Source organism: Delphinapterus leucas, chromosome 10 (genome assembly GCF_059928025.1).
Source record: "Delphinapterus leucas isolate spDelLeu-1000000601 "Yukka" chromosome 10, BTC_Dleu_Yukka2, whole genome shotgun sequence".
NCBI lineage: Eukaryota > Metazoa > Chordata > Mammalia > Artiodactyla > Monodontidae > Delphinapterus > Delphinapterus leucas.
The window spans coordinates 68,091,691-68,118,172 of NC_143138.1; the positions used below are offsets into that span (position 1 = coordinate 68,091,691).

General features: G+C 53.9%; 2 protein-coding genes across 6 annotated transcripts in view; both read left to right on the forward strand.

Annotated features, from left to right (window-relative positions):
• The window catches only part of RAD54L2 (RAD54 like 2), a 93,531-nt gene extending 85,450 nt beyond the window's left edge, over positions 1-8,081 (forward strand). For all 3 annotated transcript variants that reach the window (XM_089919415.1, XM_022572987.2, XM_022572986.2), the window contains one exon: positions 415-8,081. In XM_089919415.1, the coding sequence (XP_089775541.1) occupies positions 415-1,409 (995 nt within the window). In that variant the 3' untranslated portion in view covers positions 1,410-8,081. The remainder of the gene's footprint in view (positions 1-414) is intronic.
• Positions 8,082-8,174: 93 nt separating this feature from the next.
• The window catches only part of TEX264 (testis expressed 264, ER-phagy receptor), a 29,778-nt gene continuing 11,470 nt past the window's right edge, over positions 8,175-26,482 (forward strand). Inside the window, exons 1-4 of one of the 3 annotated variants that reach the window (XM_022572980.3) lie at positions 9,391-9,514; positions 9,769-9,844; positions 12,131-12,422; positions 20,783-21,004. In XM_022572980.3, coding sequence (XP_022428688.1) covers positions 12,165-12,422; positions 20,783-21,004 — 480 coding nt within the window. In that variant the 5' untranslated portion in view covers positions 9,391-9,514; positions 9,769-9,844; positions 12,131-12,164. Of the gene's footprint in view, positions 8,292-9,387; positions 9,515-9,768; positions 9,845-12,130; positions 12,423-20,782; positions 21,005-26,482 lie in introns of those variants that run through there. The other 2 variants (XM_022572985.3, XM_089919417.1) reach the window with 2 other exon arrangements.

Genomic DNA, 26,482 nt, shown 5'->3' on the forward strand with positions numbered 1-26,482 from the left:
GGCCATGGATTTTGTTTTGTTTTTAACCAGGATGGACTGCTTTTTAAACTTCATTTTCCTCTTTTCTCCCATCCTGGTCACTGACCATCTTTGCCCCCAGAAGGAGTGTGACTAAAAGAATATCTTTCAGCATTTCGTATCCTTTATTTCATAGGATCCAGCTTGGTGGAGTTTTATGGGGAACTGGGGTACAGAGAAGTTACATGTCTTTGCATGGATAGACTTGTTTCCTAGATCAAAGGACTTCTTTCTTTGTGATTGGGAAAAATTGACTGGGTGATGTTGTTTGCACATCAAACTATTTGAATTTGGGGGACCACAGGACAGGATTTTTTTTTTTAATGGAATCTTGTCTTACACCCGCCTTCTCTCCCTGACCATTCTGGTTCTCAGTTACCTACATTTCGTCCCCAGGTTCCCAGGGGCCTTCTCTCGAGTCTACAAGCAACGGCAGACACAGTGCCTCATCACCCAAAGCCCCCGACCCTGAGGGGCTGGCCAGGCCTGTCTCTCCAGACAGCCCGGAGATCATCAGTGAGCTCCAGCAGTATGCAGATGTGGCTGCTGCCCGGGAATCCCGTCAGAGCTCCCCAAGCTCCAATGCTGCCCTGCCTGGCCCCCCAGCTCAACTTGTGGACAGCAGTGCTGTTCCTGGAACAGCTCTTGGGACTGAACCTAGACATGGGGGTCATTGCCTCAATAGTTCCCTCTTGGTGACCGGCCAGCCCTGTGGTGACAGGCACCCAGTGTTGGACTTAAGGGGCCACAAGCGAAAGTTGGCCACACCACCTGCTGCCCAGGAGTCAGCCCGCCGGCGGTCCAGGAAGGGCCATCTGCCAGCCCCCGTGCAGCCGTATGAACACGGGTATCCAGTTTCTGGCGGGTTTGCCATGCCACCCGTCTCCTTAAACCATAACCTCACCCCACCCTTCACCTCCCAGGCTGGGGAGAATTCCCTGTTTATGGGCAGTACCCCCTCCTACTACCAGCTGTCCAATTTGCTGGCAGATGCCCGCCTGGTGTTTCCAGTGACTACTGACCCTCTGGTGCCAGCAGGCCCCGTCAGTTCCTCTTCCACGGCTACCTCAGTCACTGCCAGCAACCCCTCCTTCATGCTCAACCCCTCTGTACCAGGGATACTACCCAGCTACTCACTCCCATTCTCACAGCCACTCCTGTCCGAGCCGAGGATGTTTGCGCCTTTTCCTTCCCCTGTCTTGCCCAGCAACCTTTCACGGGGCATGTCTGTCTACCCAGGCTACATATCCCCACATGCAGGCTACCCAGCTGGCGGCCTTCTCCGGTCCCAGGTGCCTCCATTTGACTCTCATGAGGTTGCTGAGGTGGGGTTCAGCTCCAATGATGATGAGGATAAGGACGATGATGTAATAGAGGTCACTGGGAAATAGCTGGGGAGCCCCTCTGCAGCTCACTCGGGGCCCCAGCAGGTTGCCCACCAAGATGGAAGGCAGCAATCTGGGCTTTCTGAGAATAGGGCACTTGGCAGGAGGGAAAAGGAAGAGGACAAAGAAGGGTGGTTGACCATAGGTGGCAGGGCTCTGTTGCTGTTTAACAAAAGAGGCAAAAATAATCCAACAGAGCAGCAATAGTGGGAAATCAGGGACCTAAAACAGGAATGGAGAGGCAGGGCAGTCTGCCTCTCTTCCTGCCTGCCTTGCTTATGCTGTCTGCTTGCTTGCTTGCCCATCTGAGGGTAGATGCTCACATCCCATTTCTGTCTTTGGGAACATTCTCTCCCGAGAGAGCTGCCTTACTGGGTGATTTAGCTTGGCCTGGAGAGGGAAGGGGAGGGAGGGAGGGTAAGAGAAGAAGGGTAGGCAGACTGAGATTCCACGTGAAGTGGAATCCTTTTAGGGGGTGGGAAAGAAGCAGACCAGGTATGTGTGTGTGTGTGTGCCTGTGTGTGTGTGTTTATGTTTGTACTTACATGTATGTAACAGAGCAGGGGTGAAGGCGGGTGGGAAGGGAGGGAGGGAGGGACTAAGGGGGAAACTAAGAAATGAATTTATCTTTTGTAAAATGGAAATCAGAGTGTGGTGGTTCATGGCAACTATTAGTATGAACATCAGGGTGAGCCCAGGAGAAGAGCCATGGAAACCACAAGTTTCCTTCTACTTGGGTGAAGACAAGGCCCAGCTAACCCACGTCCCTGGTTATCAGAGCCAGACTTGTTTTAAAATTTTGGGGAAATTATTAGAGAAAATGGGCATTACCAATCTGTGTCTCTTTCCCCAGTGGCTGTCTCTGAGCAGATCTCCCTTTCTGGGGTGTGAGATTGTCTGTGTGCAGAGACTGGGAGGGAGAAGCATTGCAGTGTGTGAGTGGGAGGTCATGGAGTTGTGGCCAGAAAAAACATTCTTCACAAGGTTGGAACTGAGCCCCCAGCTGCCTGTTCTGGTGGCCTTTTCCTTTTCCTTCTCCATTAGAGAGCTCCATGTTAATTTATTTCTTAAGGGCAATTATTTATTATTTGGACTTTTCATGTGTCTTGGTTCTTTTTGGGGGGGGGGGGGGAGGGGAGGTTAGGATAAGGAGGGTAGGAGATGGGAAGGGAAATTTTAAGATATCTCAGACCCCATAGCTGCTGGTGAATAAATCCTGGGTAGATGGTGAATTGACCAAGGAAAGAAAGTTAGGCTTGACCAAGGTTTACACTAAACAACTATGTTTTCAGGAAATGGCCCCTCAGGAAGATCAGAGAATCCTGTGACTGGATAGTTAGTGATGGTGAGACTCATTCCACAGTGCTTGAAATTTAGGATCATGGAGTTTGCAATTGGGAAGTAAGTGACCCCAAATTTGGAGCTGTGTCCTCCTGGGATGACCTTAGGGACAGGCTCTCTATGCTGACTAGTGAAGCTGTGTATAGGTGGCTGCTGGGTTGAGGGAACAGACTGTTGATTTCCTATTGGGAAATGTCTTGGCTTCCTCAACCTATCGGATGATCATTGTGGGCCTGGTGTCTGCTACCTCCATCCTCTTTGAAGGAACATGGAGGAGCCCTTCCTCTGTAGGAGACTTAAATCGTCTTAAAAGAATACATCAGTCATTCTGGGTCTCTGCCAGGGGCGAGGGGGCATCTAGGCGTTAAGCATAAACACTGGTTGTCTTCATATTGCCTTTTTCCCCCCTGCTGCTAAGACCTTGCTGGGCAGTTCTTTATGATGAACAAACCCTGTCTGGCTTTAGAGCTTTACCACCTACCCATGGGTCCCTCCTCATTGGGCAGCTGCTGCACCTGCCTCTTCCAAGCCCTGGAGGCAACTTAGCCAGCTCACCCCTAGTAGTATCTGCTTGCTTCTGCAACTCTTCTGACCAGCCTGTTTCCATTGTTGGGGAGTCTTAGCACACTCTGGCATATTATCCCCAGAGAAGAGACAAGGAGATGGCTGATGGGTGGGTGTGTGTGTGTGTGTGTGTGTGCACTGTTCAGTTACACCAAAAGTGGAACTTAGGGAGCTTGCTTTCTGTATTTTCATAAGCACCCTGTCAGACATTTAACTCTCCTACTTATAGAAGCCTTAGACTTACAATTTAGCTATGCAAATTATTTTAATAATTTAAAAACAGCAGTTCCAACCAGTGCTTTCTCTTTCAGATGCATCCCAAGAATGAATGATGAAGGGACTCAGTTGGAGTGGGCTCTCAGGTTGAGGCTGGTTAATGGGAGTAAGCTAGCCTGGACCTCTGATCTGCAGAGCACACTCACAACCTGGGTTACAACTGATGCCTCTAAGGCTCCGGAGCACTGGGATCCCAGAAATTGTGTGTGTGTGTGTGTGTGTGTGTGTGTGTGTGTGTGTGTATGTGTGGGGAAGGAGGGATATTTCTATGTTCACCTCTAGGAAATCACAGCAGCAAGCTCTGAGAATCCAGAAACTATCCCAGCAAGGAACCGAATCCAGTCACTGGAGGGATGGGCTTTTGAAGGTACCGGGAAATAATGGGTGCTCTGAGTGGCAGCATGTGCCTGCTCTCTACCCAGTGGTTCCATGGGCTGGGTCTTGCTTCAACTCAGGAGAGGCCATAGTTTTGGGGGGGCTGACCTGGCTAGACAAGATTTTCTTTGATATGTGCAGCTTATATTGTGTAAGGGGGTAGGGCTGGGATCATGGGAAATTAAGAGTGCTACTGGTTCCATGGTTTGTTTCGTTGTGTTTTTTTTTTTTATTGAACCTGAAAATACTTTGACTTTTCTGTCGTCTCTTTCTGTGTGCTGGTAGGCAAGCATGCATGCACACCAAACTTAAGCATATGTGTGAGGGTAGCAGGAAATGTCTCAGAGCCCAAGAACCATGTTTTACAGTTTCTTTGATCAGAAACACTTGGTGTTGATGTCCACACACCGTCCAGGCCTGAGTAAGGGAAGGATGGTGATAAGGGGGAGGGCAGAAGATCAGGTCTAGGTATCTTGCCTCACTACTGTCTTCCATAGAATGTTTTCAGGGGCCTTTCAAGCCCCATCTGTCTGGTTTAGCCTAAATCCTCAGCCTAGGGAATATAGTACAATTTAATAATTCAGGATTACCATTTGTAATAATGCTTTATTCCCTTTTCTCAGTACCTTTGTAGATAAAAATTCAACAGAGACAGATTAGCCATTTAATTGAGAAAGTAAGTGAACCATGTTGGATCCAGATAGTTTTCTTCAGATTAGATATCTGCAAAGTTTTCACCCCCTTGAGTTATGCTTCTTAAGCATCTTTTGACTTAAGGATGTCTCTGGTCCTTGGAACTCTATTCCCTAGGAATTAGTGTGTGGAATCACTATATACTTGTGATTCACAACTAAATATGAAAATTTCCCACTCCAGGACATGAAGCAAATCGTTGGGGTAATATTTTGCTGATAGGTTGAAACACTCAACCAAACTTTAGCAGTCTGGGTAGGACTGTCACTCCCAAAGCACTCAGCAGAGCAAGGCTCTCTGCTTGTCTGTTCATGCCTGGCATTGCTCTGGAACTGAGTCCTCATCCCATGGGGAAGGTCTTCTGGGGCTTTACATTCCTTGTTCCTAGTGTTCCTGGCCATGACCCCCTTGTGCTTCCCAGTTCCCTGTGATTCCACAGAAGACCAGTCTCTCCTTTCTGAGCCATGGCCTCCTATGCACCCAACTCAGTGACTCTTCCCCCATCAAAACTCCTGAGAGAAGAGCTCCTTCCCCCATTAGTTCCCCAAGAGACTTTCTGGCCCTCTGCTGACTGTTCCCAAGAAATCCACACCTCAAGGTCTGCCTGAGAAGGTTATGCTCTCCATCAGTCACCTTCAGACTCTACTGACTCTTCTCTGCTGTCCTGTGTATTCCACTGTGACCCCTTAATGTCTGTTCTGTGCCACTGGCTTGGCCCTAGGCCTTTTATGAATACCCGAGTCTTACGATGAACTTCCTGAGCAGGCAGTGTCCAACTTCTTTGCTCTTCAGGGACCTTAGTCTGCTCCTTTCCTCTCTCAGAGGTCTATTTGATATAGTAATCTAGTGCATTGGAGAGAGGTAGCTAGACAGGCTGCAGAGTCTGTAAGGCTGGGGGCTGGGAGTGATTTGGGTACTCTCTGTTACCACTACTGGGATAATAATCAGAAAAGAGGGGACCTCATACTGTGACCTGACCCAGGGCCCTCCCCTGGAAGAGAGCTCAGCCCAGGTTTGTGTGTGTGTGTGTGTGTGTGTGTGTGTGTGAGAGAGAGAGAGAGAGAGAGACAGAGTGTATGTGTGCACACGCATGCCCTTGTGCACTTGGGTGTAAATTGTTATCTGGTTGTGTTACTCAGGGTGGGCTGGGGACTCACCAGAAGAATCCCCTCAGCCCGCCCAAGACTGTTTTTTTCCTGTACCCTCTCCAGAGGGGTCGGGGAAGGGGGTCCAGGTGGGTTGAGGGGGTCACAATGGATAACCACTAAGGCCACACTGCTGCCAGGAGGAGTGGGGTGAGGGAGAGATGAGGTGGCCCCAGGGACCTGGCACCTGGCTTTGGTTTTCCATCTTCTTTCTTCAGGACACCCCCTGAGGCCTGGGACCTGCGCCTGGCTTTGAGGAACATCTGTAGCTGGGTGTTCCAGCTGCTGGTGTGATCATGGGCTTCCCTCCTCTCTCAGCAGGGCAGGTGCTCCTGCCCCAGAGACTGGGCAACTGGCTGTTTCTATGACGTATTTATTTTTACTTGTGTTTCATGTCACTTTTTTAAAAAAGCAAACAGAACAATTGTAAGTCAGTATAACTGCCTATCAGTTTATTTCTCTTTTTGTAAAATAAAATTTAAACTGAAGAAGGCAGTGTTGTTTGATCAGGGAATTGTCTGAACAGCTGTTTGGCTGGGTGGTGGTGAAAGGGATATAACTTAGAGCATAGTGGATGCTGAGATGGCACCTGTGAAGGTGGGGGGTGGGAACAGAGGGCAGACTGCTGGCAGGCTCTTTTTATGCAGTGGGGTTCATTAGGCATTTTCTGCCTTTGCTCACCTGAAGAGGACCGCATTTCCTGGCTCTAGAGGAAACAGCGAAGCTGACTCAGGGTGGCTTGAGGCTAGCTGGTCCCTCAGTCATGGCAAGTCCTGCAGGGGCAGCCCTAACTAGGCTGTGAGTGGCCGGGGATTGGGCACAGCATCAGTGCCTTCAGAGGGGGGGAGATGGCTGGTGGCAGGGTTTGCAGAGCATCTTACATTGCATGTGTGTTCTCCATTTGTCATCTGAATTAGAGGATCTAACCACTGCCTCAGAGAACTAACAAGGGCTTTGGAGCATGAAGAGGTAGGGAAGGAGGGGATGGTCTATGCTTTAGTTTCCCAAGTTTGGGGAAACATTCTCTGGAATTTACTAAGGGAGAGTTAAAGTGCTTCTGTAGGAATTCTTTGGACAGAGGAAGGCAGGAGGAGACAAAGGCCAAGTCTGGGCTCATGAGAGGAGAATATGTGCTATTGGGAGATAGGACTGGGAGTGGGGCATGGGTGAGGCAGATGGCTAGGTGATCAGCTCTGCTCAGACTTGCTGCAAGGGGTAGTGGAAAGTGCCTGGGCTACTGCCTCCTGGTGGCTAGTGGAGGCCTTGCAGGGATCCGGTGGAGATCAGGGCTTGCTTTGTTGGGAACAGCCTGCAATGAAGCCTGGGAGGCTGATGGCCTGCAGCCCCAGTCACAGGCCAACTCTACTTTCACCACAGAGGTGCTGAAGCTCCTAAGGCACACCCTGAACTCTGACGTGGGGCTCTGGAGTTCCCCAACCAAGCTAAAGGAAGTGAGCAGACAGGACAAGTTATGAAAGGGCAGCTCCAGACAACAGTTTCGTGGGAGAAGCTCATAGCTTCTGAGAAGCAGAACTGACCATACAGAGGCTGTCTGTCTCTGAGGGTACTGGCCCTTTCTCGTCTCACAGGAAATGCTTCCAAGTGTATAGTCCTCTTGCCTGGGGCACCCAAAGGGTTTGATCACGTGCTTGATGTTCATCAGCAAAACAACTGCCACGACCCTGCTAGCCCAGCCCTGAGTGCCTCTGAGGAGTCAGCTACCCATTCCGCTAGTTGGCCCAGAGCCCTGTGGGTGAGGTTCAATCTTCCCTGCCTGTGGGCAGAACAAATGTGAAGCAGAAGGAAAGGAAACCAGCTACAAGTGCCTGTGTGTGTCCAGTGTGCCCTTTGCTAGTACAGTAATGGGATCCACAAAAAGATGATTCACCTCCCAAACATCAATCCTCTATGTGAGGAGCACCAAAGTAGCACTTGGCCCCGCCTGTCTTGTAGCCAATCTTACGAGCATAGTTGTCACCTCCCCCAGCCCCTCCACTGCAAGACTGGGCCTCTCAAGAGGGCGAGGTTTTATCTTTGGGGCCCGAGAAGAGTGCTTTGCTGTTTCTAGATCCTCAGAAATACGAGCTGAAGATTGAACCTGTCTTCAACGAACTTACAGTTGACTTGGGGGGTTATCTAGAATACTTAAGCTAGAAGGGCAGACCTGCCTCCCCCAGCTGCGTCTAGGGCACTGAGGGAGGAGCCTGGAAGGGGGCGTTTCCCCGGTGAGCTCCAGGAGGGCGGGGCCTTGGTTTTGTTCACTTGGTATCCGCAGCCCCTAGAACTGTACTAGCAGGGAGCGGTACTCAATAAATGTTGGATGGATGAATGCTCACCCCTGTGCTCCGTTTGAGGGGGGGGGAAGGGGGAGGTAAGGGTGGAGTGTTGGAGGTAGGAAGCTGATATTTGCGCTGTCCGGAGATTGGATCCCGCTTCTTCCCTGAGCCTCAGCTGTAAAACGGGAGCAAGTGGCCATGCCTTGCCCGGTCCCCAGGTATGTCGCGAAGCCTCAGTGAGAGAAAGTAGCAGTAACTAGGGTGGTACAAATGCCAGGCTTTTACTGCCGTGCTGCACTTCCCAAGCCTCTTCAAACGATCCTCTCCGGTGCCGCCTTCCGGGACCCCACACTGCCTCTCTGCTTCCCCTCATGCCTGGGGTGCTCTCGACAACCCAGAAGTTAAGAGGTTGTTCCTAAATCACCATCTGCAACCCAGTAGTTTGTGGGAAGCACGAAGGTACGGGGCGGGCTCGGCCCCTGACAGGCTCGGCCCCTAACAGGCTCACGTTTGTTGCCCCGGATACGGGGCGGGGCAGGCCTCTGCCCATCGGGTCCCGCGCGCACGCGCCCACGGCCACGGCCACGTCCTGCCGCGAGAGGGGGCGGAGCGAGCGTGTGCGGCGGGCGCGCGCAGGCTCCGCGGCTGAGCCCCGAGTCGCGCGCGCTGATCGGCGTCCGCGGCGGGCGGCAGCTGAGGTGAGGGCCGGGCCGGGGAGGTGTTCACGCTGGGGCGGCTCCACGCGCGCCGAGCGCCTGGGACCTCCGTCCGCCCGGGCGCAACCTCAGGGCCTCCCGCGTCCCCACCGTGACCCCCCACGGCCCAGCCGCTCTTTGCATCTCGTCTCGCCCACAGCTCGCCCCGGCCGGTCCAAGGGCCCGAACGCGACCTTGGACCAGCCTACTATCCCGGATCACCCTCTGCCTCGGTCACGGGTGCAGGGCACGCCCGGAGGCAAGGGAGCCAGGGAGGGCGAGGGGGTGGGGAGCACGAAGACTGAGGCTAGAACCGTACTTTAACTCCGCCCCCGTCTCCTGAGGCCGCGCCTCGAAGCGTTGGCTGCAAACTTTTAACTTCCTTTAAGTTGCAGAGGTGCCTGGGGCCCCGTGAGGTCGTGGCTGAAAAGAAAAGGGTTGGGTAAATAGGCGAGGCGAGGGTGAGAAGGGGCTGGAAGCCGAGAGTGGAGGTAGCGTCCCGTCCTTGCCGCGCAGGCCCCTCAGACTCCACGTCTTCCCGCGCCCCCCGAGTGCCAAAGTTTTGCCTGCAGCGGGCGCTTTAAGGGCGAGGCCAGCCGCCGCGGCGCACGTGAGCAGCCTCGGGAAGCCAGCTAGGGGCAGCCTGCCCAGACGCTCCGCCTGGGCCTCTAACCTGAGGAGAAACCGAGGCCCGAGAGGGGTCACAACCTGCCCAGGGTCAGCGGCAGGGGCTGTGTCAGGGCCAGGTGCGGTGGCTGGAGCCCTCCAGGAAGAGGGCTCTCCAAGAACGGGGATATATGAGCAGGGGGTCTAGTGAAGAGCTGACATTTTTGAGGCGGAATTTGGCTTCTGATTTCCCTAAGGGGTCTGAGGACATGGTGGAGGGTGCAACCTTGTGGCGGGGAGAGAGTTCTTGTAGAGGCCCCTGTGGACTTTCCCTGAAAAGAGATCAGTCAGGGCAGGGTGCCCGGCTCAGTGGTTATTTTCTTTCTGCCCCCAGCCCTGGAGCACTTGGAGCGTTTGGTCCCTGCCGTGCTGGATGCCATGAGTTGCTAAAATTGAGCCTGGCTTTAGAGGTGAGCTTCCCCAGCCCTTCTCCTTCCCTTTCTCTTGAGTAAAGGGGAAATTTCCATTGCTCTGCCTCCTTCCTGGCCTGACCACAGCTCTGCGGCCCCCAGGTACCTTTCACCCCTCTTTTGGGCAGTTTAGGAGGTGAGAGTAAGAGAAATGTGGGAACTAAGCTCCTTTCAGGAGACAGGGAGTGTGCAGCTGAGAGGATGGGGGTAGGCCACAGTGAGGGCTGATCACTCCCAAGATGAGTGGGAGACTTAGATGCTGAGAGCTTCCAGCTGAGAGCCTTGGGTTCAGAGATGTCCAACGTGGATTAAATGCTTGGGCTTTTCTGGAAGTCTTGTTCCCAGGGAGGAGAGAGAAAGTGGAAGTGGGGGCCTAGAATCAGACTACCTGGATTCCCATTGCCTGCATTTTGTCCAGGTGGCTCTATTTAGTACCTTTGTGACCTTGGGCAAGGCTCTTAATCTCTAACCACTTGTTTTCTGATCCATATCCACTTGGTTTTGAGGATTAATGAAGTATCTGTGTTTCAACGTTTAGACGGTGCCTAGCATATAGTGAGTACTAAGTGGAAGATTTATCATCATTATCATCAAAGAAAACAGGAGTGAAACTAGCTGGGGGGCAGGAACAGGGGTCAATGAGAAGACCAGTGTGAGACACCTCAAGGTCATGATGACAAAGGTTTAGAAGTTTACTTTGCGTTTTTTGTGAGACAAACACTGTGTGCACATTGACTCCAAAGAGTTTTTCAGCAAAAAAATTTGATACCCAGAACCCACAGGGAACAAATTATTCCACACAGCTGTTTTCCATAGGGTCAACATGTTGATTTTCAGCTCCTAAAGCTTTTAAAATTTTAAGTACTTGGGGTGAGAATGTTCTTCCAATGGGTCAGATGCTTCCATTCCTCTTTAAATAGTCTTCTCCGTGATGCGATTTTTTTTTTTCCCCCTGGGTGACGCAGGTCAAACCCTCTGTGTAAGAGGGTTAGTCTTCTGGCCCCAAGTTTCATGGAGTTCCGGGCAGTCTGTCTTGAATGGCTCATACACCAACCTATGTGTTGTGTCGCTAGGCCTGCTCTTTGATAGCTTCTCTGCTTTTTATTTTTTTCTCCCCTGAAACAAGTGTCTTTATTGCTTGTACCATGCAAATAGCAAATACGGGAAACAGGGAAAGGCCATTGAGGAAGAGGGAGAATTGTCAGATAAATGACATACACAAAGAGGAAAAAAGACACCCCTGCACTGCCCCAGCGTACCTACCCCAGGATGGCTTCCTGTAAACTACCTAGTACAGGAGGTCAGGTGGGGAGATCAGAACCACAAAAACTGAATTCCAAACATCTGGAGATGTTGGGGAGAAGGGAAGGAAGGGGGAGGGACAGGGCAGCAAGTGGACCCCAGGTGTGGTTCCCTGCCAGGCTAGCACCCCTCCACCATGGGATGAAATGCTCCAGCCGTGGGTAACTCTCACAGCTACCTGTTGTGTCTCCACTTCTAGCAGTCTTTTCCTCCTCCTCTTCCTTGCTGTTTCTAATCTATGGACTGGGAAAGTGAGATGAAGCTTGTTAGCACCGGTAGCTCCGCTCAAGTCTGGGAAGCATAGTGCTAGACTTTGTTCTGCCTGCTCAGGCTATTTTAACCTCGTCTCTCCTTTGGTTCTGGATGGGTGAGCTTGTTGGAAAGCAGTATTTCACGGGCCAGATGTGCTTAGCAAAGGAGAGCTTCCTACAAGAGTCCCTTCCTGTGGCACATTTTTCCCCCTGACGTTTTGTTCCTTATGGTTTCCCTGTTTTTAAATAAGTGTTTGGGCCCTGTGCTTGCCTGTCCTCCCTCTGGCAGTGGCCCATGAGGCTTGGGGAGTCTGGGCAGGCAGTGTGGCTCAGTTGTGGTAAGGAATAAGGAAGAGGCAATGTGGGGAAAAGGCAGGCTGGCTGACGTCTGGCCCAGCAGGGGTGGCTGGTCAGGGCCAGGAGTATGTCCCTGGCTGACTCACTCCTGTGCCCCTCTATGACTCAGCTACCCCAGGTGTGACCAAGGCTGCCAGCTGACAGAGCTGCTCTGAGAGCCTCAACAGTTGTGATTAAGAAATAAAGAGGCTTGTAGCTTCAGTCATCCTTTGTAACTCCCTTCTAGGTCACTGTGTGTGTAAACACCGCTGGCTCCTGTCTCTCCCGCATCAGAGCACCCAAGGCAGGGCTGAGGTTGGGCCAGAACTGGCTGGCGGGAAGGTGGGCACATTGGTCAGACAGGCTACCAGCCACCTCTTCCTTGTCTCCTTTGCAGCTGCCTTGGGGTGCGGCGTGGGGGGCACAGAGCCATGTCGGACCTGCTACTCCTGGGCCTGATTGGGGGCCTGACTCTGCTGCTGCTGCTGACGCTGCTGGCCTTTGCTGGGTACTCAGGGCTGCTGGCCGGGGTGGCAGTGAGCGCTGGCTCACCCCCCGTCCGCAACGTCACCATGGCCTACAAGTTCCACGTGGGGCCCTATGGTGAGACTGGGCGGCTTTTCACAGAGAGCTGCAGTGTCTCCCCCAAGCTCCGCTCCGTTGCCGTCTACTATGACAACCCCCGCATGGTAAGGAGCCTCCTGGGCCCTGGCTGGGGTTCTACCCCATGGACAGACATGGGGCAGGGCTTCTTGGGCAAGGGGTGTTCTGGTTTCTGGGGAGGGGTGGGAAAATCGTTGAGCTGGCTATGCACACCACCTCCTCTCTGAGCTTGAAGCTCCTTCCAGATTTAATCTGGACTTCTGCTCCAGACATCTATATGCTGACTTTCTACTTGTCACGATCTAATTTTCCTGGCTTGTCTCTGCCCATGGACTTCTGAGTGCAGGGGGCCACACCACTGTGAGTCCCTAGCCTCTGAGGGGGCATTGGTCTGTAGCCTCCTCTTCTCTCCCTCCCTCAGCCCCATTTGAAGCCAGCACTCTAAGACCAGGCCATTTCAGATGCTGCCCTCTCTTTGAGGTCATATCATGTTTCTTTGCCTTCCCTCTTTCAGCTCTCGTGCTGAAAGAAGGTGGAATCTTCCAGCCATTATGGTGGCCCCTGGCCCAGGTATAAGGCATTTCTTTGGACATCAAGCTGCCTGGTTGGGAGAGTGCTTTGGGGGCAGGTGGAGCCAGGTGAGCTGTCCAGAATGTCCAAGATGCTGGGGTCAGAGACTAACCTGACATCAGTGGCACCCTGTAGGCATATGGCTGTATTTACAGCCTGTGGTGAATCAGGACTCACCAATATGGCCTCCTGCCATGCCGTGAGGTGGTGCTGCCCACAGCTGCATTGGGCTGGCAGCTCTGCCAAGGGTTCTCCAGCCTCCAGCTCTGAGCCTTGGCACACCAGGCATTGAGAATCCCCAGCTCTGGTTTTCTTGCCTGGAGAGCTCAAGTGGGCAAGGCGTGTAGCCTCCATACCATGTGCTGAACAGGCCTCAATGGGGTACTCAGTCGAAACAAGGGTGTGCTGACTCCCTCTCTGGGCCAGGTTCTGCTTGACACCTGCACTCTGGAGATGAACAGACGTGGCCCTGCCCTCAGGAAGCTTTGTGTGGTTGGCAAGTCAGCCCTATACAGATGCATCTCCAGCAAGGCACTGTGTTCAATGCTCACAGAACTTTGAGCGAGCTGTGGGTTTGCCTCAAGTCTGCCAGGGAGGCTCAGAGAGGAGGTCTTCTGTCATGAGTAGAATTTTGCTCTACTGGAAAGGGCCTCCTGGCTAAGGGAACTGCAAAGTGCAGGCCTGCAGATGTCGGCTGACAGAGGAAGTGTGGCAAGTGAACACGTGGCGGGCGGAGAAAGATGTCGAAGGGTTTGCTGGGCCAGGTGGTGGGAGGTACAGTAGGTTGGGAGGAAAGGTACAGCACAGTTTGCCACCTTTGATTTAGGAAACTAAGTGGATGGCAGGTGGACGAGGGAAGGAGACGAGGCAGGGGGCCATCGAGGAGATTGGGCTGGGTCTGGGTGAGAGGTGATATGGCCTGGTTGAGGGATGAGTAGACATTGAGGTTTTGAGGTCACATGGCTCGGAGATGGCACTAAGTGACAGTCAAGAACACTGGGGCCCAAGTGGGATGGGGCAGGCACTGGGCTATGGGAAGCTCCTAGACCAGATGCCGGGCCCCCACCCTTGCAGAGGTCTCTTGTGTAAGTCCCTTTCCCTCCTCTACCCTCCCCTGGTCCCTGCCCCTCCTTCCACATCTGACCCAGTTGGAACCCTCTGCAAGACCTCAGTGGGAGGGATGAGGGTCCTTGCAGCTGCCTCTTTCCTCACCGGCATGTCCTGTTCCAGAAGCAGTACATCGCCTCTTGAGTTGGAGGTGCTAATTCCAGAATGGGAAAGGGCCAAGGCGGCACGGTACCTTTGGGTCATTGCTGGAGGCTGGTTCAGGGAAGAGTGAGATAGAAGAATCCTGGCATGGGACACTCTCCCTATGGCCTCCTGACCCAGCCACCTCCAAGCAGCCCACTGTACAGCTCCCCTGGAGGTGTGGTGGACTGTCTGAGGTGGTGGGACTTGGGTTTCCAGGGTTGGCTGGGCACAGCCCGACTTTGATACCAGTCTGGGGGCCCATGGCCTGAGAGGACAGACTCAAGGTTAGCAGTCCTGGGTTTTGATTCTGTCTCATCACTGTCCTGCTGTGTGGTATTGGGCATACCACATACCCTCTCTGAGCCTCCATTTCCTCATCTGCAGAGTAATGTTAAAAATACTGCTTATAGGTAGGCTGGCAAGGGTTAAATTAAGTGACATAGGTGAGCCATTCACCCCAGTACCTTGCCCTCAAGAAGTTGTTGTAACAACAACAAAAAATGGGTGGAAAAAACACTCATGCTAATTAGGTGTGATGAGGGGTTGTTAGGCTGGGCACTCATAACCCAGGCTTAGACCCTAGGCCTGGCTGTGACCATCTGGTTGGCACAGAGAATGAATATATATGTCTAAAAGTGGCCCCTCTGATCCTGTCCATCCCAGTCCTGGGTCACTCTGGAAGAAACTTGTGTCCCTATTCAGAGCTGGGTCACACCCTGGCACCTGCAATGGCTCACCTGCCTGGCAGAGATCCTAAAAGGTTCAGGGAACCCTGGACCCCCAGGCTTCAGGTGCTCATGGCTATCACAGACTATCTGGTCCATAAGGATCCGAGGCCTCTGGGTCCACACTGCTGATATTATAGAGTAGGAGACTAAGGAGCAGTTAGCAGGAGTTGTGGTACTATCTGAGTTTACTCATGCTTTTTTATTTTCATTTAGCAAATATTTGAGCACCCTGTCTGTGCCACTCTGTCCTGGGCACTGCTGCACAGTGGGGACCAAGGGGCCCAGCCCTCAGGCCCTCTCAGTGGGGGTAGGGGGTGTCAGGGAAGCCTGAAGGACAGGCCTCATCCAGTCCTGGGGAAGGCCAAGAAGCCAAGCTTTCTGCTCCCTAGCTGCCTCCTACAGCAGTGTCCAGCATGGGGCCCTGCATAATATGGTTCACAGAAGGAAGGGACAGGATGTAGGCTGAGCTGTGGAGTGTCCCATCCCCATTCCACCCTCCCCAGCACAGCACAACACAACAGGAGCCAGAACCTGCTTCTCTGAGTGTGGGAGGAAGTGAGGCTATTTCAGGTTCTGTGAGTGGGGCAGTGAGTGACCAGGTGAGAGGTGGCCACGTGCTCTGGGTGCCGCCCACCCCCGTGAGATATAGACTGACAGCTCCCCAGCCACACCCCTTCCAGGCCTCAGCTGGACAGAAGGAGAAAGGCCTGGTGAGGCTCCCCTGGTCTGGCTCTGGGCTCAGGAAGTGACACACAGAAGGGTACCAACAAGGCAAGATTGTGGCGATTGCAGTGGACCATTTCATATGAGATGCTGCTTGAGCATATATCCTGGAGATACATGTGTATGTCTGTATGTCAGTTAGCCAGCCAGCCCTATATTTTGGAGTTCTCATGGGATAAGCCTGTAAGATCTGGGCGAGTGGTTCTTGTGGTGCAGGAAGAGGGATTCCGTTCTTCATCCCTGAGGGCCTTGGTGGAGGTGGGGGGAAGGAAGGAAGGAGCATGTGGCAAGAAGTTGACAGACTCTGGCAGTGGCTCATAGGTGTCCCTCTCCTCTCCAGGACGCCACATTCATGGAGTGTGGCCATTTCCTCTTTTTTTTTTTTTTAAGTCAATGATTTTTTTTTTTATATTTATTTGTTTGTTTGTTTGGCTGCACCGGGTCCTAGTTGTGGCACACAGGCTCCCAGTCTCAGCATTCGGGATCTAGTTCCCTGACCAGGGATTGAACCCTGGCCCCCTGCATTGGGAGTGCTGGGTCTTAACCACTGGACCACCAGAGAAGTCTCATCATTTCCTCTTCTAAGTGCCAAGGGAAGGGGGTGATTCCAGAGTCAATCAAGGATCTGTCCCCACCTCTCCACCCCCACCTCCCTCAGCACATGCACAGACACACACACACAGATCCAGTTCTGTCCTGCCCTTGTATAGTTCTGCCCTCTTTCTCCTGCTTGGACAGTGACTTTTGCCTCCCCTCCTGGGCCTAGTTCCTCTGGGAGCCTTGGGTGTTGGGAAGGAGGTGGAGAGGACCCTGAGCACCTTATTTGATCCTAATCAGTTCTGGCCTGTTAACAGGCCCTAATGGCTGGGCTGCTGTTGCCGTGCCCATGGGCCTGTCCTGTCTGCCAGCCTGGCCCTCCTCCTCCTGCCCCACCCTCTGCTGCCACCGCCTCCGCTGCTGTGTTTGGGGCTTAAGTAACCTGCCTGCTTGCCTGCCCTTGTGGGGAGCTTGACTGAGGCCGGTGGGGCATGGCAGCCTGTTCAGCTCACCTGGGGAAGGCCTAGGAGGGGGTTCTACCTCCAGGCATGGAGGAGTTTGGGGAGGGGACTGGTGGCGGTTGGGTACTGCCTTTAGTGAACTAGACCACACTGAAGTTTCTTTTTCCCCCTAGTCCACTGAGAATCGGCTTACGGTCACCACGTCTGCAGGGACTGAGGCCAGTAGGAGTTTTCTGACGTAGGCCTGTGCCGTACTTCCCCTTCAGTATATGTGGGGATGGTGCCCCCTGCTCTCCCTGGAGGCACTGAGGTCACATGGAGCCTGGGAAGGGGTGGGGTGAGGGAGTAAGATTTCCCAGGATTGAGCCCTCAACAAGGGCAATGGGAATGTGAGCTGAGCTGATGCTTCCTGGAGGCCCAGGCCATCGCCTACCCCAGGTACCCTGTGATGATTTTCTGCTAGATGGAGCCTAGGTTTCTGCTCACAGCAGGTTAACTGTGGGCCCCTGTGGAAAGGTGGGCTGGGTAGTCTGGCCAGGGAGGAGTCAAGGTATCCCTCTGGGTCTGGGATTGGCAGACAGTGCAGCTGTCCCAGTCAGATTATGCAGGTTATGGACCTTGGGTGGCCCATTTCTAGTGAACCCAAAGGCTGGGTTTGGTATGGGCTAGCTGACACCATTTTTTTCTTCCTGGATCCTGGAATTTATTGATCTTGTCCAGTTTCCAGATTCAGTGAGGTCTTGGCCAGGCAGAGACCCTCTCTTCGCTATGGCCTCACACAGCAGGGTCAGCAAGATACTGCAAGGCCTCTCCGGAAGGGGCAGTAGGGCCAGCTTGTACCTGGAAGCTGTAGGTTCCAAGCAGACTGTCCTCTTCTTAGAATGCTAGGACTCAAGAGGCCTCACAGCCTGAAGGAGATAACTCTGGTATCTCTTTCCTAGCACTTTTGCTCTGAGGGCAGATTCTGGATGGGCCTGCCTTACTGAAATTGGTGGTGGGTCTGGCCACTGCCCTGTCTCCCTGGTATGGTTCCTTGCTGGTGCTAGTTCTGGTCCAGCTCTTGTTCTAGTCATAGGTACCCAGAGAAATGACTGATACAGGGAAGAAAGGGAGAAGACAGAACTGGAAGGCCCAGCCTGCCCTTCGAAGATCAGCCCCAAATAAAGACATTGTATTGAACCAAGGTGGGTGGGGTTTCTAGCCATCAAGACACTCCTGCTTTCTGGGCCCTTGACCATCTCAGTGGGCCATTCCCCTGGAGGTAGGCCTGGGCTCTCCTGGGAGCCCAGGAAAGCCTTCCCCTGCTCTGAGACCAGCCTTGCCACTCCCTAGCCTGTCTTAGGCCCTGTCCCATCTCCTCCTTACTGGTGCCTGGTTCAGATGTCTCCCAGCTCCCGCTTGGTATGGGGCTGCTTAGCAGGTGGTGGGCTTGCTGAGTAACCTCCGAGTCTGCGCCTTAGCCACTTGGACAGGGGAAGGGGCAGGAAGTGTTCTCACTTCTGGAATTGAAAAGTTGCTCAGGCAGGAAGGGAGTCCCTGTGCCCAAGATCTCAGGAGCCCTGTCTCCTTATTAGCTGCTTCCCTCCCCCATGACAAGAGTTCCTCCTTTTTCAAGGGAGAGGGAGAGGAGGTTTGCTCATGATGCAGAGCCTGTGCGAGCAGGTTTATGCATGCATGCCTGCACTATCACTGAAGAACTTCTGTGCACAGGATCCTGGACCTTTCTGCCTAGAGCCCTGGAGTGAGTGGTGGGGAGAAGGAGAGGCCACCAGTTACAGTGCAGCAGAAGACCTGCTCCCTCTGGTGGGCATTTTGGGATCAGAGAGGAGGAGCTGCTTAGTGAGGAGCAACAGAGGCTTTCCGGAGGAAGGTTGAGCTAAGTCTTGAAGGATGGTTGAGTTTCCCAGGCAGAAAGGACTCTGCAGTAGGGTTACGAGGACATTTCAGGCAGAGGAAGTAGCCTACGCAAAGAGAGGAAGCATGGGAGGATGTGGCATGTTTGGGGAGCTGCAAATAGTTCTGTGTGGGGGTGTGGTGGGAGAGGAGGCTGGTAAGGCTGGCTGGCCAGAGCCCGATTTGTCTCTCCCTCTGCCACTCACATGATTAGTGGGCGCCTGCCCACCTGGGTCTTGGCCCCTACTCAGGCCTAGGGATGCAGAAAAGGACTGCTAGGTCAGTGTGTGGACAAATCCAGGCAGTGTGTTGTGCGTTGTGTGGGCCACCCTGAGACAGCCTTGCATGCTGGCCTCGGAAGTTTCATCATAGAGGTGAATTGGGATCCATTGAGAGGTTCTAAGCAGGATGATCACAGGTGTTCTGGTGCCTTTGGGGGACTGAGAAGGATGTGGAGCTGCAAGGTCCGTGAGGGCTGCTGAGCTGATCAAGACCCTGGAACCCAAACCCAGGCAGGCCAGGTGTTGGAGAAGAGATTATCAATTGACCTTCCATCCATTTCTCTGTTTAACCTGTATTGGATGTTTCTTTTGTATAGCATAGGTCGCTAGGGTTAGTTAGGAACACGAAGATGGGCTTTGCCGCAGACACTGTCCTTTGGTCTGTCAGCAGGAGGCCTGCCAGAGCCACCTGCCTTTCTGGCCATCCTCAAGTCTTGGGTGTGAACGGGGCAGTTGCACCATCTAGAGACAAGAGGTGGTACTGCAGTGCTCTCCAGCGCCTCTGGGTGGGGTGGGAGGAGCGTGAGGTTGAGAGAACTGACTGAGCTGCAAGGTTGACTTGATCTGGCTAAGAGTTTACAGCACAGTATTGGAGTCTGTGGGGGTTGCCATTGAGCCGCCCTGAGAGGCTCTCCAAGAGGGTGTTTGGACCTGAAGGATGGGCAGGGAGGAGCTACATGTTCAGAGTTTTGGGTAGATGGGCATCCTGAGCCAATGGTTACGTGTTTGGCCAGTGTCATAGCTACTAATAACTGACAACAAGTATGGAGCACTTGCTGCACCATGCTCAGTCCTCATGTGAATTATCTCACAATTCTGTAAGTTGATATCAAGGAACTGGGGCTTCAGGAAACCAAGGGACTCGTCCAGAGCACAGGACTCAAGATTCACACCCAGGCCTGCCTCTCTTCAGAGTTGTGGTCCTGACTACTGCACCATATTGCCTGCCACGAAAGCCCTGAGTTATGCTTAATGACAGGATTCAAGGGGACCAGGGCTGCAGAGAGTGGGAGGTGACCCCCAGGGACTACGCAGAGGTGGGAGTCAGTGCCCAAGTTTCAGGCAAAGTGAGACTCTGCATTGGCCAGGGTAGGAAGGCAGAGCAGGCCTGAGACACCCCTGGGGGATTGTTGACAGGACTTGGAAAGGGCCAATGGGAGGGCAGAGACAGGTAAGAATGACTTCACAGTACTGGGAAAGGAGGCTGAGGAGAAGAGCAAGTGGAGGTAGAAGGAGTTTAAATTTAGGGGTCAGTGGCCCCTGAGTAGGGCCTTCAGATTGAGGAAAACCCGGGATGGAGAGCAAAAGGTCTGTGGTAAGTCTCTTGGATTTAGGAAGAGATACCCCTGGGGGCTGGTACAGATTCAGGTGGCAGGAGGTGAGACAAACTGGGACCCCTTGATACCAGAAGGAAAAGCAAGTGCTGGCCCTTTCAGGCCTGGAGTTAGGCCTAGGAAGTGTTGGAGACTCACGTAGGAGCCCTTACCTGGGTGGGGTTTGTGGGAGCCAGGGGAGGGAGGGGAGCAGAGTGAAGTGAAGTGTAGGTACTAGGGGTCCAGGGAGACTTAGGGGGAACCAGCAGTCTCAGCCAAGAAGGGGCTTGGGAAGTGGGGCAGGGTTTAGGATAGGGTGTGGGTTGGAGAGGAGGTATTGAGGCCCTGGTGATGATGGCTGGCCCTGCCTAAGAGCCTGGGGAAGAGGATCTCACACAGTTTGATCAGCAACCCAGAGTTCAGTTCTGCTTCCTGACCAGCCCTTCTGTGGCCCCTCCACAGCTGGCAGGAGCCTGCCCTGTGCAATGGAGGGATGGAGAGTCCTGCAGCGGGATGCCACAGGCCGGGTTTCAGCAGGAAATTGTCATCTCCATTACGGTGTCTGGGGCTGCGTGGCTTGTTGGAGCTAGTGGTTCTGCCAGGCCCAAGCTGGCACAGAAGCCAGGAAGCAGGAGGTCTGTGGGCCTCCTTCCTTTGCCCAACCCTGACACCCTGCTCTGCTTCCCCAGGTGCCCTCTGAGAAGTGCCGCTGTGCGGTGGGCAGCATTCTGAGTGAAGGTGAGGAGTCACCCTCCCGTGAGCTCATCCGACTCTATCAGAAATTTGGCTTCAAGGTGTTCTCTTTCCCGGCACCCAGCCATGTGGTGATGGCCACCTTCCCCTACACCACACCCCTGTCCATCTGGCTGGCTACCCGCCGTGTCCATCCTGCCCTGGACGCCTACATCAAGGTGAGACACAAGTCTGGTGTGTGTGTCAGGGGGCAGCCAGTCCTTTGAGTGGGTGCTGGGGAGGCCTGCCTAGCCTGGGAGGAAGAGGCTGTTTTGGGAGGGCAGCACCTCGTGGAGCAGGTGCCTGCGGAGCTAGGAAGATGGGCAGAGGCTGCTGGCATTTCTTCCATACACCCGAGACCTCTTGGGCCCCAAGCATCTCCCAGGAGTACGGGTAGTTTGTTCAGAAACCCAGTCTTGTCATTTAAGCTCTGACTTGGAACAAAGACATCCTTAGTGCTCAGCCCCCACTCCAGACCCACCCTGTCCCTATCCTGCTGGGCCCTGCAGAGCAAGGGCCCTGAGACAACTTCCCCTGTTGTAAATTACTCCTCCTCTAAAACGTTTTGTAAACTTGGGTGCTAGGGAAATGACCCCAATTTGGGCTTGGAAGTGATCGTTTATTCATCTGTTCAACTTGTATTTATTGAGTGCCTGTGCTAGGTGCTATGCTGGATGTGGTGTGAGATACTGGTGCATGAAATAGGCATTTACAGTGAGGTGTGGAGATAGGTAATAACGTCAAACAAAAACGGGATACATGCTAGGAAAGTACAGGGTGAGAAAAGGCGGGGAACCAAGTGCACAGAGTGGTCAGGGACAGCCTCTCGGAGGAGGTAACTTCTCAGGCAAAATCCTAGAGGAGCCCTTGGAGGGGCGGTAAGAATGTTCTAGGCAGAGCTAGGGTGAGGAGCGTGGGTTTGATCTAAAGGCAGTGGGAAGTCACTGCAGAGTTCCAGCCAGAATCCGAGCTGCACCTGTGCAAGATGGGCTCTGCTGTCGTTGGGAAGGGTAGGGCTGGACCATGGCTCATGGGAGCCAGGTGGAGGTGCTTTGAAGCTGTTATGAACCCTGCCGTGCATGGCGGCATCTTGGGCTGGGGCAGTAGCTGTAGAGATGCAGACAAGGGTGGAGACTGACAATTTGTTTTGGAGGTAGAACTGATGGATCTGTGGATGGGTTGGATGATGGGAAGGGGAAGGAGTGGGAGGAGTCACAAGTTGCAGTCCCCTCTGGGCAGGGCAGGTGGGTGAGCGTGTAGTGGTGCTTTCTACTGAGGTATGCAGGGCGGAGGGAGGAACTGGTTTGGGGGGCCAGCTCTGTGGGCTGTGTCAGGGAATCTGCCTGAGGGACATCTTAGATGGGGTGTGGAGTCCACAGTGATGTGTGTAGTCTGGAGTTCAGAGAGGATTGGGCTGGTGAATATGTTTGGTGACGTGAGCCTATTGACAGTATTTGCCCTGGAGGATGGCTGAGGCAGCAAAGTGTACAGAGGGCATGGCCAGTGTGGCTGGGATCAGGGAACAGGAGAAAAAAGTTAGCAAGAATGTGAACTTGGCGGTTTTGGAAGAACCTGGTGGCTTGTTCTCCAGAGCAGCTTGAGAAAAGGGACAGGCCTTGGTGATGGAAATGGGAGTTCAGACACGTCCTGGTTAAGTGTCTGGTATCAGGGCTTGGGAATGAATAAATGGGGCCCTGGGTCACCAGCTGTGGCCTTCGTGGGCAGAGACAGGAAGAAGAAACAGGAGGGCTGCTGTGGTAGGGAAGGGGCATGGGGAGGATGGAGGAGGATTTCCTTTATGAGCTGGAGGTTGGCAGCCAGAAGGGTGCTGGGCGTGGGGTCGGGCCGGAGGCTGAGGGGCAGGGTGAGGCAGGAGCGGGGGGAGCTGGCTGGTGTTGAGGGCAGGAAGAGAGACATCAGTGCCTAAGGCCTGCTCAGCATTTCACCCAAGGAAGGGCTGGTGTGTGGTGTCTCTGGTCTTGTCTGTGTCATCCTCAGCTTCAAGGGCCAGTCTGGAGGAGCACCCCTGGGAAGAGACTTTCTGGGTTCCAGACCTCAGAACAGGACATGTGGTGTGGTGGCGAGCAACTCAGCCACCACAGCCTTTTCTTGGCTTCAGGGGTTTATTTTTAGACACCTTTGTCCAAATTTCCTGGCCCCTGACAGCTTCACAAGTTGCCTGGTTTTGACGTCACCTCTTTGATGAAAGCCCTTCCTCCTACCTCCTCCTCCCGTGGGAGCCTGTCAGCTGTGCTCTGGGCTTGATTTTCTTGGGGTTGGGGCTGCAGCAGGGGGCGTACCATCCTCTCTCCTGCCTATGATGAGGAAGCCTGACAGGTGTGGGGCAATGCAAGGGGCTTCTCAGGGATGTGTGTGAGGCGTGCTGTGTGGGCTTGACCACCAGCTGGGAGAGTGAGACAGATGCCGGGCTGCCCTCAGTGGAGGCACGGCCCAGGTGCTCTGCTGGTTTTGGGGGTGAGGAACAAACCCAGGTGAAAGGCGAGGAAGGGGCCGGTTCTCTTTGTTGGTCTCAGCCTGCAGTGGACAGGGGGTGGCCCTGTGCCTCTCTTGGCCTAGGTGACAGAGAGAAGAGAATGTAAGGCTCGCTCTTACACCTGCCCTCTTCCCCACTGCCCTGAGACCAGAGAAAAGAGGCTGCTAATGAGACTCTGAGCGCTTCTGACTGTCCCAACCCTGACAGCTGGCTGCCTTGAACCGTGTGTGCGTGCGTGTATGTACATGTTACGTACATGTGCACGTGTCTTTTTTCTCCACCCCACTGGCTTCTCTCTGGATCTGAGGCTGGGTCTGCTGTGGAGTTGCTTCAGATGCAGTGACAGCAGCCCGTCAGCTTTCTATTTCAGGAGTGGTGAGGGCGGCAGTAGCCAAGAGGAGGGGAGGGAGGGCTTGGCAGGCTCACCTGCTTCCCCAGAGGCTGGGGCAAGGGGTGGAGGTGAATGATCTCAGAGCTTTGGATGAGGGAGGTGGAGAGCAGCTGCTGTTCCGGCAGTGGCAGATGTCTGAGCCTGGGACAGGATTGGTCTCATGGGACAGCAAGGTCCTAGGGGTTCTCTGTGAGGAACCCAAAGACAAGCATTTGTCAGGGCTTTTGTGGGGATTCTGGAAGGATGGCTGGATCCCAGCTTTGTGGTCTGTGTGGCAGCCCCTGGCTCTCTGGCCGGGCTTCCCCAGCTTGGCAGCCTGGCAAGCTCTAGGGGCTGGAAGTCTGCCTTTCTCCACGTAAACCACTGGGGGCCCCAGGCCAAGCACTCTGGGACAGCATGTGTGTGAGGGGTCCCTGGGTTCTGTGTGACTATTTGTCTATGTGGAAGATGCCCCAGCTTTGTCAGGCCGCTCCACCAGGGTCCAAGGAGTTAGCCTCCAGGGCAAGAGGAGACCACTCCCTGATCCCCAGGAAGGGGGTTCTTCTGGCAGCTGAAGGAGGGAACTGAGCTTCCTTGAAATTGCAATGCCACAGAGGAGGTGGGGCCCAGATATCAGCCCAGGACAATAGGCAAAGGCCTCAAAATTCACCACAAGGTGAGCCCAGTCTTAATGAGCGTCCAGGGAAGGCTTGGGGCACATGGAGCAGACCAGAGATGAGTGCGAGGCCTGGGGTCCCACGTATGGGATTGTGTGTGAGTTCCCTGAGCTCGGTACTTGGCTCATATCTGCAGTTGGTGAGGAGATCACTGAGAGTGTTAGACTGGCCAGCCAAGACCCCCGTGCCTGACTTCCTTCCAACAGGATCTATGATGTTTTCCATAAACCCCCTTCCCCAGGGTCTCTGCTTTCCCCAGGTTTTCAAGGGAGGTCTCCTTATGATGTTTGGGCATCTCCTGAGTTTAGGGAGGGCATTGTCTGTGTGGAGGCTGGTTGGCTGGGTAAATGCAGGCAGGCCCTGGAGGTCAGATAGTGGCTCTTTCTCCATAGAATTGGAGATGTGTGGTAGGCAGAGCAGGTATAGTGAGCCAGTGGGGGAACCTTGGTGGTAGAGTTCTGGGATAGCTGGGTTGATGGGTCTGTTCTACCAGGGACAGCTGTGAGCAGGGACCCCAGACCTTAGTTCTCAGTCTACTCTGGGGGCCAGAGCCTAGGGGCTGTGCTAAGGTACCCCTGTGACTGGCAGCCAGGGATAGGGGGCTGCACTCAGACCTTTACCTGCCTCAGCTGGAGTAGCTCTGCCTCTGGGTTTTACACATTAGATGACCTCCTGAGCTTTTGTTTGGAGGAGGATGTTTGAGACTTACCTGGTTTGAAAACCTCTGTCCTAAGAGGGGGACACCATTGGGCAGATGCCTCTTCCACCCCTGGCCAACTGCATGTCTGTTCTAGATCCTGAGGACGCCGTGGCAGTTGCAGTGTGAGTGGAGCTGGGAGGTGCCAGGGCTCATCCCTTGTGCAGACAGGGGCAGGAGGATTCCCAGAAGAGGCACTTTCTGGGGGAGCTGGAAGCTGGACCTGGAGGAAGCCCTGGGGAGTATCACGGTGGAGATTTCCCTGGAGTGGATATGACTGAATTCCCGAGCGGTGGGTGATAGGCTGGCAGTGTCAAGGGACAGCCAGCTGGAAACTAAGGAGCGGGGGCCTCAGCTGCCTCAGCAGGGTGGCTACAGAAGTGGGTCATCCTGTTGAGCGTGAGCAGGGAGGAAGCTCCCAGCAGCATGGTCAGAGTCTGGGTCCTGCCCAGTGGCTCACAATCTCCTGTGTTTGTTTTCCCTCAGACTGTCTGGGTGACTTTGAGGGAGTCAGTGATGGGGGTGGTTTGAGTCCACACTGAGGCCAAAACACCAGTAGGGAGCAGGATGGTCCTGGCAGTGGGAATCCAGGTAAGGAAGCCCCCATAGAATATGAAATTTGGGGTCGTCTCTTTCTCTGCCCATCACTTTTGCTGAGCTAATTTGGGAGAGTTCCCGAGCTTTATTTTTAATAAGGAAGGCCTTCCTGGTATCTCAGCTCAGTCACTTACTCTGCACTTATTGACTGGGCCCTCTTTTGTGTGGCATTGTTTGGGGCATGGAGGAATGAGCTAGGAGGCAGGCATAGGGTCCTAATCAAAGCCAGCATCCCCATTGTTTTACCAGTAAGGACAGTGAGACCTAGGGAGGGGAGGTTACCCAAGGTCAGGAGTTGAAGCAGTGGCCAAGTCCAGACTGGATCCCCTGGGCAGAGAATCACTGATGGCTACATGCCTTTTGCCACTCTGCTCTGTCCATGATTGGGGCTGGGACCAAGAGGCTGAGGACTGTCATGAGCTTGGGATGCACTGGGAGTGGTACCCAGAGTGGGCCTGGGATAATAGCAGCACTGTGGCCTAACACCCACTTGACCCTCTGTCTCCAGCCCTGGTGGGCAGAGTCACGGGCTGAGGCTGTCAATTTGGGAGCCTGCTGGGGAAGCCAGAAGCAAAAGGCAGGAAGAGCCTGGCTGCCCATTTGCCCAGCAGGGACTCATTAAGGGTTACCTTGGCAGCTGTTCTGGGCACAGGAAGCAGCTGCTGCAGGTGCCTTATTGGTCCTCATGTCCTTACCCTCAGTGAGGTGGAGATGGCTCCAGGGCTAGCTTACCTGCCAGGGCTGCGACCTGCTAATTGGCCTGCCCCAGTTCAGGGAGGAGGGTGTGCTCAGTAGTACCAGGACCTGGGGCTGAATGATAAG